The sequence below is a fragment of the Ailuropoda melanoleuca genome, chromosome 3, assembly GCF_002007445.2.
Source record: "Ailuropoda melanoleuca isolate Jingjing chromosome 3, ASM200744v2, whole genome shotgun sequence".
NCBI lineage: Eukaryota > Metazoa > Chordata > Mammalia > Carnivora > Ursidae > Ailuropoda > Ailuropoda melanoleuca.
In genome coordinates this window covers 90,299,196-90,313,407 of record NC_048220.1, presented here as the reverse complement: position 1 = coordinate 90,313,407, position 14,212 = coordinate 90,299,196, and the positions used below count along the sequence as shown (strand labels likewise).

Sequence of the window (14,212 nt, the reverse complement as noted above, 5' to 3'; positions counted from 1 at the left end):
CGCTGAGCAAGGAGCCCTATGTGGGACTCGATCCCAGGACCCTGGGATCACGACCTGAGCTGAAGGCAGACACTTAACTGACTGAGCCACCCAGGCATCCCTCGAAAGATAATTTTTTAATTATGATATGTTAGTGACCATACATCATTAAAGAAAAATAATTTTAATGATAGTTAATCAGTGGCAGCTTACCATATTTTAAATATGTACATTAAAATGCTCAGATTCTGCTGTTTCTTAGTGAAATTTTCTGTTTATTTATTTTTCAAGATTTATCTATTTAGAGAGAGAGAACACATGAGCAGGGGGGGAGGGCCAGAGGGACAGGGAAAGAATCTCAAGCAGACTGCCCGCTGAGTGTGGAACCTGACACAGAGCTCAGTCCCATAACCCTGAGATCATGACCTGATGAGCCGAAATCAAGAGTCAGACACTTAACTGACTGAGCCACCCAGGTGCCCTGAAATTTTCTGTTTTAAAGTTTTTTATAATAAATAGTTTACCCTTTAATCATCTTCCTCTTATTCCTTGGACCCCTGATTATTGAGCACCTGTGCATGGCATTGGCTGGGTGCTCCAGTGTATACAGAAAGATAATAGAACATGATCTTTTCCTTGAAGGAGCCTGTCTTCTGAAGGGGAGCAGTTTCCTGGGGAGCCTGTTAAACTATGCATGCCAGGCCCCACCAGGGGAGTTACTGACATATTAGGTTCTAAAGTAGGTATTAGGTATTTTTTTTTTAAACTTCTGATATTCAGATATGGATCCCTCGTAATAGAACCACTGGCCCGAGGAATAAACAACACCAAAAAAATGCACAAAAATTCAGGGCAGGTGCGGATAACAGAAAAGACCAATTTTTATAGAGACAACATTAGGGAAGGCCTCCCTTAGCATTTCTTTTCCCCCTTAGCATTTTGGATAGCTTTATGATGGGTAACATTTTATCAGGCAGAAGATTTGAAGGTTGCTGAACACTACTACTTAGGGGATGTCATAAGGAAAGCCACAGAAGTATTTAATGTATTCAGGGGGTGGGTAATAAAGGAGTTTTAATTCAGTGATAAACGGCAAGAAGATCCTTTCTAAGGTAACTCAGAAAATACAACTTTAATAGGAAGTGTCTTGATTATTTTGGTAGGCTTTTTTAAGTAATTTTTTGTAGCCAGTGTGGGGCTTGAACTCAACAGCCCTGAGATCAGAAGTCACACATTGTACTGACTGAGCCAGCCAGCACCCCAAATAATTTTTAACTAAAAGAAAAGAAAATTATAAACTCAGTGTTGTGCAAACTTCTGTTTAATAGGTAAAATCCAGTTTTAAAAAAAAGTAATGTGCCCAACGTGGAGCTTGAACTCATGACCCTGAGATCAAGAATCACATGCTCGGTGCACCTGGGTGGCTCATTCGGTTAAGCATCTACCTTCATCTCAGGTCATGATCCCAGGGTCCTGGGATCTAGCCCTACGTCAGGCTCCCTGCTCTGTGGGGAGCCTGCTTCTCCCTCTCCCTCTGCCTGCTGCTCCGCCTGCCTGTGCGCTCACTCACACACTGTCTCTCTCACCCTCCCCCTCACACTGTCAAATAAAATAAAATCTTAAAAAATAATGAATAGATAAATAACTCTTTAAAAAAAGAAAAAAAATCACATGCTCTACCTATTGAGCCAACCAGGGTCCCAATAAAATCTAATTTTTGTGAAATGCTGCTTTTTTTTTTTTAAGACTATTTATTTGAGAGAGAGAGCAGAAGCAGGGAAGGAGGGAGAAGCAGGCTCCCCGCAGAGCAGGGAGCCTGATGCGGGGCTCAATCGCAGGATCCTGGGATCATGGTATGAGCTGAAGGCAGATGCTTAACCCGTTGAGCCACGCAGGCGCCCCTGTGAAGTGCTTTTAATAGTAATGTTGCCCAGGACAGTGCTTATCAGTGCTTTTGCCTCATCCTCAGAGATTGATTTCAGTGGGTATGAATGGAGACCTGGCATCCTGCTTTTCTTAAGCTCTTCAGCTGATTTCTGTTGTGCATCCAGAGTTGGTTACCACTCAGCAGGTGTGATTATTATCTAGAGTTGTGCCAGTGAGATTCCGATTAGGAATTTGCTTAGTCCCCAAACAGTTCTAAGAGCAAAACGTGTATTTTATTAATTTTTCAAAGAAGGCAAAGTAAGCCAAACTTTGTATTCATGAAAACAAACAAATTAACAAATGTCTCTATTTTCCTTTTAGGGAATGTATTATAGGTCAGCATGAAGAGAACGCTATTAGGAGCCTAAAGCATAGAAAGCTTGGAGTTGAGAGCTATAGATGAAAGATAATTAAAAGTACGACTCTTGGGGCGCCTGGGTGGCACAGCGGTTAGGCGTCTGCCTTCGGCTCAGGGCGTGATCCTGGCGTTATGGGATCGAGCCCCACATCAGGCTCCTCTGCTATGAGCCTGCTTCTTCCTCTCTCACTCCCCCCGCTTGTGTTCCCTCTCTCGCTGGCTGTCTCTATCTCTGTCGAATAAATAAATAAAATCTTTAAAAAAAAAAAAAAGTAACGTTTAAAAAGTACCACTCTTTCTTTCTTTTGGCATCTTCCCTCGTTGCCAGCTGGAATAAGGCAGTGTTAGACCTTCATTTTCAAAGATCTCTAAGTGAGAAGTTCTGTTTAAAAATCTACTCTTAAATTTTTTTAGGAAGAAGTTTAAAACACGTTCAGGTGAAACGGTGCGCCTCATAGACCTTCTGGAAGAAGGACTAAAACGATCCATGGACAAATTGAAGGAAAAAGAAAGAGACAAGGTAATCCGAAGCCTCGTTTGCATATTGTGAACTGTATGTTGTGTTGTGATTTTTTTCATTTTTGTTTTTATGAAGAGAATGGGGAGCATTAGGAGGAGCAAATCCACTTAGGACAAGCTTATATTACTCAGAAATTATTGCACAGTAAGTTTGTTTCCTTACTAAGCATTTAGTTTGAAAGTACAGTTCTTGACTATTAAAAAGGCTGTAGTTTCCTCCTGTGTTAATGTGGCATAGTAACTGCTTCTTGTTGGCATTCTCTTGTCGCTACTTTGACCAAGGATTCAAACTATTTCAGAGTAAGAGGTTAGATTCTCCGGCCTACGGTAGGATGTACATCTGCTGAGTTCTTTTATCTGGGAGCACTCGGAGAGCAGTAGTCCTAGCGTCCGGGGGCGCTCGGAGAGCGGTGGTCCTAGCAGTCAGCACCTACTCTGTTGTCAGAGCAGGCTACAACATAATGGGCTTTCTTGGCACCCTTAAAAAGGACTGGTTAGATTTGTTTGGAATTTGAGTAATGAAAGCAAAATGAAGAAAACTTGACAAGAACATTTTTTAAGATAGGATGGTCAAGGATTGAGATTTAAGGGGTCTTTTACTCTTTGGTAAGTCAAGTGATATTTTGGAATGAACATAACTACTATAAACAGTACAATTACAGAAAGAGAAATAGAGTAGGATGGAATATTGACATGAAAGAGCCAAACACAAAAGAAGGTCCTTTGAGGAAAAGCCCTTTTGTTTGGTTTGGGGAGATCACTGACAGTCCAGAGAGCATGAAGGCAGGCCATGAGACTACGTTGTCCCCACCTGCTCCCTTTCCACTGCCAACAGAATGAAATGTAAAATAGCTTTTCTCTCTACTTCTGCTAGGTGGTTGCTAAGTCTCCACAGCTGGTATCTCCGGAGTAGTTCTTCCTTTTAGTCCTGGCTTAGGCACATTCAGTACAATCAGATGAAAGGTGGAAAATTGGTCATCTAACCAATCTGTTTACTCTGCATGATGGTAAAAACTGCTCTGGCTCTTTTATTTGGCCAACTTGCATAAAGTAAAATGTGAAACATGATGATTTCTTACACATATGTATGCCTGGTAACTCCAGCCACCCAGAAAATTCCTGTCACCATGGGTCACTTTAATTTATTCTAGGACTTCATAAAATAGGGTGCTGTTTTCTAGGTATATCAGTAGTTCCTTTCTTTTTATTGCTAAAAAGTGTTCTGTTGTATGAATATACCGGATTTTGTTCATCCATTCTGTCGATGGACGTTAGGGTTGTTTCTGTTTGTTGGTTGTTATGAACAAAATGTTAATTTCAACATTGTTAAAGCCTTTTTATGGATACATGCACTTTTACTTTGGGATATATATCTAGGAATATCATTGCTGGGTTTAGGGTTAGAGTTGGCTTATGCTTACCTTCATTAAAAATTGCCAAGGAGAGTATTGTAACCATTATGCACTCCTGTCACTAATACATAATCACTCCAGTTGCCCCTATCTACCAACACTGGATTTGTCAGTCTTCTGGGGGAGGCAGTGACGTCTTACGTGGTTAAAATTTGTATTTCTCAGCGCTCCTAGGTGGCTCAGTTAAGGTTAAGCCTCTGACTCTTGATTTCGGCTCAGGTCGTGATCTCAGGATAGTGAGATTGGGCTCTGAGCAGAGCATGGAGCCTACTTAGGATTCTGTCTCTCCCTCTGCCCCTCCCCGCCACATACACACGTGCTTGCTCTTTTGCTCCCTCTCAAAAAAAAAAATTGTGTTTCCCTGATGAGTCATGATGTTGATTGCCTTTTTTAATGCTTATTGGCCATTTATATATCTTTTATGAAGGATCTTTTCAAGTCTTTTAACCATTATTTGTTGCAGACCATCAATACTTATTTATATTTACATGTTTACCCTTTCCTCTGCACTTCATTCGTTCCTGAAGTGTTTTTGCTTCCATTGGAAGATCTCCTTTTGGTATTTTTTTTTTTTTTGTAGTGCAGGTCTGCTGGTGATAAATTCTGTTGGCATTTGTTTGTCTCAAAACATCTTTTTATTGCCTTTAGTTTTTTTTTTTTTTTTAAAGATTTTATTTATTTATTTGACAGAGATAGAGGCAGCCAGCGAGAGAGGGAACACAAGCAGGGGGAGTGGGAGAGGAAGAAGCAGGCTCATGTCAGAGGAGCCTGATGTGGGGCTCGATCCCAGAACGCCAGGATCACGCCCTGAGCTGAAGGCAGACGCTTAACCGCTGTGCCACCCAGGCGCCCCTATTGCCTTTAGTTTTGAACAGTATTTTGATTGGGTATAAGATTCTAGCCGAGCAGTGTTCTTTCAGCATTTTAAAGGTGGCGTTCCATTGTCTTCCAGCTTCTATAGTTTCTTTGAATATGTATAACTTGTCTCATTGTTGCTCCTTTGAAGGTAATGTGACTTTTTCTTAGACTACTCTTACTATTTTTATAGACTTTGTATTAGTACCTTGACTAAGAAAGGCCGAAGTGTGGTTTGAGGGTTTTTGCGGGTGAAGGGTAGAGGTGTACTCATCCTGCTTGGGAAGTAGCCAAGCTTTCTTTATCTGTAAGTTGTGTCCTTTCATTAGTTTAGGAAAATTCTCAGCCATAGCTCTTAAATTATTGCATCTTTGCCCTATTCTGTTCTTTCCAAAATTCCGAGTACAGTGTTAGAATTTTTGACTATGTGTCCTACATGTCTCTCACATTCTGCTTTTTTTTTTTAAAGATTTTATTTATTTGAGAGAGAGCAAGAGGGAGTAGGAGCAGAGAGGAGGGAGAAGCAGGCTCTCTCCACTGATCAGGGAGCCTAATGCGGGCTCGATCCCAGGACCCTGGGATCATGACCTGAGCCGAAGGCAGAGGCTTAACCAACTGAGCCACCCAGGCACCCCTCTGCTTTTTTTTTTACCCCATTGTTTTCCCTCCTTCTGCTTCTTTTTGAATATTTTCTGCAGTTTTGCCCCTTTCCTCTAATTTTAAGATTTTATTTATTCATTTGAGAGAGAGAGTGAGAGAGAGAAAAAGCACAGGCAGGGTGGGGGGAGAGCAGAGGGAGAGGGAGAAGCAAGACTCCCCACTGAGTAGTCCTGGGGCTCAATCCCGGCACTCCAGGATCATGACCTAAGCCAAAGGCAGACACTTAACCAACTGAGCCACCCAGGCCCCCCTCTAATTTTTTTGAACACCTTAATTATAGTTTTCTTTTAGTTTTTCATTTTGAAATAATTTTAGACATATAAAAAAATTACAAAATAGTACAAAGAATTACTGTGTTAGCTTCCCCAAATATCAGTATCTTGAGTATCCATAATATAATTACAGAATCAGGACATTAACACTGATGTAGAATGAATAACCAGTCTACAGACCTCACTCAGGTTTTACCATTTGTCTCCTGAATGTTCCTTTTCTAGCACAGGACCCAATCCAGGATTACCTGTTGCAGTTAGCTGTCGTGTCTCCTTAATGTTTTTAAATCTGGGTCGTTCCCTGCTCTTTGTTTGACTTTCATGATCTTGACACTTTTGAAGGGTACTGGTCAGCTTTTTGTAGACTCTCAGCTGGACTTGGTGTTTCCTCATGAGTAATTCAAGTTATGCAGCCTTGTCAAGACATGAGTTCTGGAGTCCTCACTTCATTTCAGGAGGCACATGATGTTGATAAGAGTAATGATTGTTGATTAATTTTGATCACTTTGTTAAGGCAAAACAATTTTCTCCACTGTAAAGAAATTAATATTTTCCCCTTTGTAATTAGTATTTTTCAGTATCTTTATTTTAAGCAATTACAGATTTAAAGTTGCTTTTGTTGTTTTTGTTTCTCTTTTCTTGTCCATCTTCCCCCTACCTAACCTCTCCCTTGATTTTCAGTCACATGTATTGGCTTTATGGAGCTGCTTTTTTTTAAACTGGATGCTAGATGTTGTGAATGCAAAATTATAAAAGTTCTGTGTAATTTCATCTTCTCCAAAACAATCATTTAAGCCGTCTTCTGGCAGATAGCATACCAGCTGATTATCTTAATTCTGGGAGTCTTGGTCTTGTGCTTTGTTAGGGGTGAGTGAGGCATTTCAGTTTTACTCTAGGTGAGGGTCTTATTGGTGAAATACGGCCCTTCTGGTTTCACCAGGGTATTCAGTAGTGCCCTTCCCCCTTGCTTCTGCTGGGATGCCCTAGCCTCACACAGCTTCTGAAATCTGCTCAGTTCTTCAGCCACCCACTTGCTTTTTCCTGCTGGATTTTTGGGAAGTCCTGCTTTGTTAATGCCAGCCATGGGGTGGTTTTATTTTTTTTTATTTTTTATTTTTTATTTTTTTAAGATTTTATTTTATTTAATTGACAGAGATAGAGACAGCCAGCAAGAGAAGGAACACAAGCAGGGGGAGTGGGAGAGGAAGAAGCAGGCTCACAGCAGAAGAGCCCGACGTGGGGCTCGATCCCATAACGCCGGGATCACGCCCTGAGCCGAAGGCAGACGCTTAACCACTGTGCCACCCAGGCGCCCCCATGGGGTGGTTTTAAAGAAATGCGTTCACAGAGGTTTTCACTCCTGTGGTTCCCTCTTGGTGATTTTGTCCTCACTACTGTAGCAGCCCCAAACTCAACTCTGTCTTCTTACCCCAGTAAGACCACTTCTTTCTGCTTGGCTTTTGTTCCGTATTTGGTCCACCACATAGTGATTTGGACAGTGTCCTAGGGGGAAAGGTCAGGTAAATGTGGAACTCAGTCAACTTCTGTGTTTCCATTCTCCCAAAGATTATATATAGCCCCTCAAACTTCGCTTGTGTTGGTGTTGTCTGGTGACTCTATATAGTTGTTTCCAACTTTATATAGCTGTGTATCCAACTTTTAAGTAGCTGCTTTTGGTAGAAGGTTTGGTATACTACAGGCTACTCCATCATGCCCAGAACAGAACCTTAATCACTTGTGGCCTGATAGTGCTTCAGAATACATGGCAAAATATTAACAAAACAGTGCTTGAGTTCTTTCTCCTACTCCTGACACCGTGTTTTGTTTTTTAAATTGCAATGTAATTAACAGTGTTATTAGTTTCAGGTGTATAGTATAGCAGTTCAGCAGTTCTGTACATACTCAGTGCTCATCAAGATAAGTGTACTCTTAATCCCTTTCACCTGTCTCGCACATCCCCCGCATCCACTCCCTTCTCGTAACTGCCAGTTAGTATGTTCTCTATGTTTGTGAGTCTAATTTTTTTGTTTGTTTTTTTAATCGGTTCATTTGTTTTTCAAGTCCCACATGAGCAAAATCATACGGTATTTGTCTTTCTATAATAATTGGTGCTTTCTATTTCATATCTACTGAATACGTTGTGGGGAAAGTATTCAAGCCAACACTTCATATTTTATAGATCAAGTTTCTCATAGAAACACTCTTTGTTATACAGAGCTGATGAGTTCTGTTTTCATTATTCTTTTCTTTGTACATTGGCACATGTTCCCTCAGTGTTGATATTTATTAAAGTTTACTGACGAAGGAAAACCATTAGGTGCTCCTGATCTCTGTCTTGAGCCTGAGACACCAGGACAAAGGGAGTGGTCAATAAGCTGTGAAGTTTCTTCCCCCCCCCCAAAGGTCTTAACAGCAGAGGAATTAAAGGCTGCTCAGACATCTGTTGCTTACGGCTGCATCAAATATGCTGATCTTTCTCATAACCGGTTGAATGACTACATCTTCTCCTTTGACAAAATGCTGGATGACAGAGGAAACACGGCTGCTTACTTGTTGTATGCCTTCACTAGAATCAGGTAATTGAAGTGTTGTTTTATTTTGAATCAGTTGATAGGATTTCCAGTTACATCAGTCATTTCTTACTACATTATCTCTTAAGTGGAGAAGAATGTGCCTAACCATAGAAAATGATGGCTCTTGCCTAATTTCTTAGGTCTATTGCACGTCTGGCTAATATCGATGAAGGGATGCTCCAGAAAGCTGCTCAAGAGACCAAGATCATTTTGGACCATGAGAAGGAATGGAAACTAGGCCGGTGTATTTTACGGTTCCCTGAGATTCTCCAGAAGATTTTAGATGACTTATTTCTCCACACTCTCTGTGATTATATCTATGAGCTGGCAACTACTTTCACAGAATTCTATGATAGCTGCTACTGTGTGGAGAAAGATCGACAAACTGGTCAGTATCTCATTCAATGGTGATATGGGGAGGGGGGCACCAGCAAGGCATTTATTCGAATTGGATGTAGATGGTTTTCAACTTGTTTTCTTACTGGAACACCTCCCTCCCCTTTTCCCCCCAAGCAGTTATATACTGTTCCATATCATATATAACAGACAAAATTCAACTAGATCTCATAAGAGCATAAATGGAATTCTCGTTTCCAAAGGAGTTTCCCCCACCCTCAGGCTCGTGGCATGGACCATAGGACTCCAGAGAAAATAACTGGAGGAGGATTAGGAGGGATAGGACATTGCCAACAAAAGCAGGGTTACTTAGGGTCCCAGAATGAGTCTTTGGGAGTTCTTGGTAATGGAAACTGCCTTTGGGAGAAAATTGGTGTCTTCTCTTTCCTAGGCATAAGGTTACATAGTTATTAAAGTAGACTGATGTAATTTGTTGTAGGGCAAATAGGTGTTTTTGAGGGTCATGCCCAAGAACTGAAACTTTATTAGAAAAAATAATCTCACCATTATCCTGGAATTAAAGTTTACACTTATATCAAACCATGACGTCTAAGATAAAACTTTTTTTTTAAAGATTTTATTTATTTGAGAGAGAGAGAGACAGCCAGTGAGATAGGGAACACAAGCAGGGGGAGTGAGAGAGGAAGAAGCAGGCTCCCAGCAGAGGAGCCTGATGCGGGGCTTGATCCCATAACTCCGGGATCACGCCCTGAGCCAAAGGCAGACGCTTAACGACTGAGCCACCCAGGGGCCCCCTTAGATAAAACTCTTGAAGAGTTTAAAAAGAAAGATAAATCATTGCAGAACTTGTTTCCCCTTATAATTAGAAATAGATTTCTTCAACAGAAACACCTTTCTTTCTTGGATTGTCTGTCTTTAGTTTTTAATCTGGAGGTAATTCTAGTTAAAGCTGTAAAACATGATGGGGTAGGCTGTTCATCTTCAGTAAAATACAGAAGTAACAAAGATTCTTCAGTAATGATTTTTTTTAAAGACAAATTAATCTCTTTCTTTCTTTCTTGTCTCAGGACAAGTGTTGAAGGTGAACATGTGGCGTATGCTGCTTTGTGAAGCAGTAGCTGCTGTTATGGCCAAGGCGTTTGATATCCTGGGAATAAAACCTGTCCAAAGAATGTAACCCTTCTTAGGTTTGAACACTGTGTGTTTTTACCAAAAACAGCCATTTAACACTCTTTGCTTTTTTACAATCATGTGGATACAAAAATAAGTAAAGGAAATTTGTCAGCTATCTACGTAATGTGTTTTTTTTTCCCTAACAACTGGGCCTCTGAAAAGAAAAACATACTTTTCATTAATATGCTAATTTCTGCTGACCATTTAAGCCAAAACTACTTAGTGGGGTCATGGAGTAAGAAGGTTTGTTGTGTACTTTAGTGAGAGTGTTTATTGGGTTGGCTGGGATATGTTTTCATCCATTTTACTTTGATAAGGAGTCCCATTTATTGAGCTCTGCTATAGACCCCAGGAACTTCACACGCCTTCATTGTGCCATATAGTCTTCATTCCATTGTTCTTTTGTAACACTTATCCCTGTTCAGCAAGCGACAAAACTGAGGCTTCGGAGAAGTAAGTATCCTGCCCTGAATTGCTCACAAAGAAAACCAAGATTCATATTTATGTGTGTCTGACTCCTCAATTTAACCTCTTTCTTTTTTAGCAAAACGGGACATTGGGAATATAACAAACCTGAACGCAGGGGAAGGTCAAGAAAATTAACAGACTGGAACTTTTTCAGAAGCTACAGATTAACTCTTCACATCTCATTGGTCATTGCCAATTTAGTTGCAAGGGAAGCCGGAAAAACTTGCATAAGCAAAGAACAGAATTGCCACGATTGGCTTAGATCAGTCAAGATTCATCTCCTAGGCATGTTGAATAGTTTCACTCCAAGAAATTGGAGTTATAGAAAGACAAGGTGGAGATTTCTAGTGACAGTGAAGGTAGTCAGGGAAAGGGGTTATTGTTGGGCCACTAGTTAATGTAATCTGCCGACACAAAGATTAGATTAGAATTCGTGTAAAGAGCATAACACTGGGGAAAACAAGTGCTTATTGAGCATGAGCTGGGTTGTACCATGCTGTTTCCAAAGATCTCCGAGCCCAAAGGAACCTAAGAGATGATCTTAATGAATTATAACAGTAACTCCAGTTTACAAACAAATGGGTATATAAAAGGTTCCAGCGTTCACACTAGATCAGTATTCTCTAGCAAACGTGGAAGCTAAACAATTTCCTTTTAGCCTGGTAACGGCAAAGAGAATGTACTGTACTGTTGAGTCCATTAGTCAGTAGATCCAGGTGTTTTATGGGTGAGAAACAGGATTCAGTGAGGTATAGGAGGAACTAATGAAAGACTAGGGTGTATGTTAAATTAACCAAAGGTCATGATTAGTTCATGTGCTGCCAAGTCAGTCTTCCACTTCCTGAGAAAGTAAGTTTATGGTTATTTCATCTTTAAAACATTGTCTTATCAGAAATTATAAATATCATTAGGTAATAGATAATACCAGAAACTTTTCCCTAGGAAATAATAGAGCTCTGATTAGCCTATTTTTAAGGAGAAAATGGGAAGACTGTCAGGAAACAAAGCTAGAGTTCCCAGTGTGGGTATGAGATTGTGGAGGGGAAAAGTGAATACTGGCAGCCCAGACCTCTGGATGAAGGAAGGTTTGAGGAGCAGCCCTGTATCAGAGCATTGGGTCGGGAGTCCTAGGATAGAACTATTTCAGCCAACAGTTCTCTGTGTGACCTTTTTTTGGTTTTCTGTCTCTCCTATAAAATTGAAGGGGGGGAGTCAAACCAGAACCTTTCTAACGTTCCTGCATTTCAACTCTGACATCTGATGATCTGACATGCATATGACCAGAGCCCCAGAAAACTATGTTGTCATGTTCTCTATAACCATCCTTTAGTAACTGGCTGGCTGCTAGATTCTAATTGTCTTTTTGTCATTGAGTTCTATTTTAATTCCATTATTGTTGGAAAACACATTTCTGTTCTAAAATGCATTGTTTCAATTATTTGAAATTTGTTGAGACTTGCTTTATAACCCAGGAGTTGTTCAGTTTTTACAAACGCTCCACATATACTTGAATATGATGTCTGCAGTTTATTGGATACACTATCCTATATAGTTCTTTAAATCTTTTATATCCAGACTTCTGCAAAAATGTATTAAGGAACTTCAGAAGTCTTCATCCCGTAAAAGGAATGAAAAGCTGGCAAAAATTGTTAGAGTGAACTTTTTCAGAACTGGAAACTAACTGAAGGCTTACAGACCAGGGCAACATAATCAAGAAGAAACAGCTGAATCTTTTTTTTTAGGGAACACAAGTAGGGGGAGTGGGAGAGGAAGAAGCAGGCTCCTAGTGGAAGAGCCTGACGTGGGGCTCGATCCCAGAACGCTGGGATCACGCCCTGAGCCGAAGGCACTTAACCACTATGCCACCCAGGCACCCCAGAAACAGCTGAATCTTGGTAAGAACAGACAGCTTTGTGGTATTTTAACTTACCCTGGTCTCATCCCCCTCTCCATAGCTTAGCAGTGGCCTTGAAGATAACAGCCACATTCCCTGTGAGTATACCAGTACCACAGTGAGTATAATGGGACTAATTTGCAAAAAAAAAAAAAAAAACCAAAAAACAAAAAAACAACTATACTTGTTTCTTTTGAACTGTCTGATGGCTTCTTGGAGTACAATTTCAAAGGGTTTCCCTTTGTCTTACCTAACTCAGAACTCTTCTAGTTACCTAGAAGGCATTTGTCACAAACACAGGCAAATGTATTAGTTGTTGCTGACTGTGGGGGAATGGATAACAGGGGGGGAAAAAATAGAATAATCAAAGATCTTGGGAAGAGGCTAGGGAATGAGATGCTTTGGTGAATAAGGACTTAGAAAAGCTCTGACATATTACTGGGTATCTAGAAAGCCATGCTCATATCCAGGGCTGTGCACCCGCTCAGCAAAAACTGTAAAAGGTCCACCTCCAGCTGATTTTAAGGTTCTGCAAGCAAGAAGTAAATACTAAGAGTTGTGAACTTCCTGGTTGAGTGTCAAAGGTTTGTACCAGCATGCACAGAGCAATTAGTTGAGAAAAGTTAACGACAACATCACTAACAAACCCTGGGTGGGGGGAAGGATATTACCTGATTTACAGAATTGCTGCATTAAAATATTCAAAATGTCCAGTATTCAAAAGCAAAAATATTACAGGGGCATGTAAAGAAACAAAATATGGCCCATACCTAAGGAAATAATAGAAAATTGTCCCCCAGGAAACACTGACATTGGACATGCAGGACAATGACTTAATCAGCTATTTGAAATATATTTAAGGAGCTAAAGGAAACCATAAGAATGATACCTCACCAAATAGAAAATAGGAATGAAGAGAGAAATAAAAAGTCGAATTGTGGAGCTGAAAAGCATAACTGGAATGAAAGATTCACTAGAAGGGCCCAACAGCAGAGTTGAACAGATGGAAGGAAGAATCTGTGAACTTGAAGATAAACCAACTGAAATTATCCAGTCTAAGTAACAAAAATTTTTAAAAGAATGAGCAGAGCCTAAGAGATGTGTAGGACACCATCAAAAAGACCAGCAAGGGTATAATAGGAGTCTTAGATGAGAGAAAGAGGCGGAAAGTATTTGAAGAAATAATAGCTAAAAACTTCCTTAAAATTTTTTTTAAGATTTTATTTATTTATTTGTGTGAGAGACAGTGTACAAGCAAGGGGAGTGGCGGGCAGAGGGAGAAGCAGGCTCCCTGCTGAGCAGGGAGCTGAACTTGGGGCTCAACTCCAGGACCTTGGGATCATGACCTGAGCCAAAGGCAGATGCTTAACCAACTGAGCCACCCAGGCATCCCTAAAAACGTTCTAAATTTGATGAAAAAAAAACAAATCTACACATACAAGAAGCTCAGTGAACTCTAAATAAACTCAGATCCATTCTTAGACACATGATCAAACTGTTGAAAGAGAGTCAAAAACAAAAGAAGCTACACATCATGTCCAAGTGATTCTTAGGACAACAGCTTATTTCTCCTCAGAAACCATGGGGACCAGAAGACAATGGAATGATATATTCAAAGAGGTGAGAGAAAAAAACCCTGTTAACTGTGACTTCAATGTCTAGAAAAACTACTTCAAAAAAAGATATACAGCAGAATATTATTTAGCCATAAAAATGAAATTTTGCCATTTGTAACAAATGGCTGGAACTAGAGAGTCTAATGTTAA

At 40.3% G+C, this 14,212-nt stretch overlaps 1 protein-coding gene and 1 long non-coding RNA gene across 2 annotated transcripts in view; one reads left to right on the top strand and one right to left on the bottom strand.

Annotated features, from left to right (window-relative positions):
• The window catches only part of RARS1 (arginyl-tRNA synthetase 1), a 26,680-nt gene extending 16,477 nt beyond the window's left edge, over positions 1 to 10,203 (top strand). The window contains exons 12-15 of the mRNA XM_002918610.4: positions 2,678 to 2,783; positions 8,385 to 8,557; positions 8,695 to 8,942; positions 9,979 to 10,203. Coding sequence (XP_002918656.1) covers positions 2,678 to 2,783; positions 8,385 to 8,557; positions 8,695 to 8,942; positions 9,979 to 10,088 — 637 coding nt within the window. The 3' untranslated portion in view covers positions 10,089 to 10,203. The remainder of the gene's footprint in view (positions 1 to 2,677; positions 2,784 to 8,384; positions 8,558 to 8,694; positions 8,943 to 9,978) is intronic.
• Positions 1 to 14,212, bottom strand: part of LOC117801564 — a 33,582-nt gene that overhangs the window by 4,674 nt on the left and 14,696 nt on the right. The gene's annotated exons all lie outside the window — the stretch shown is intronic.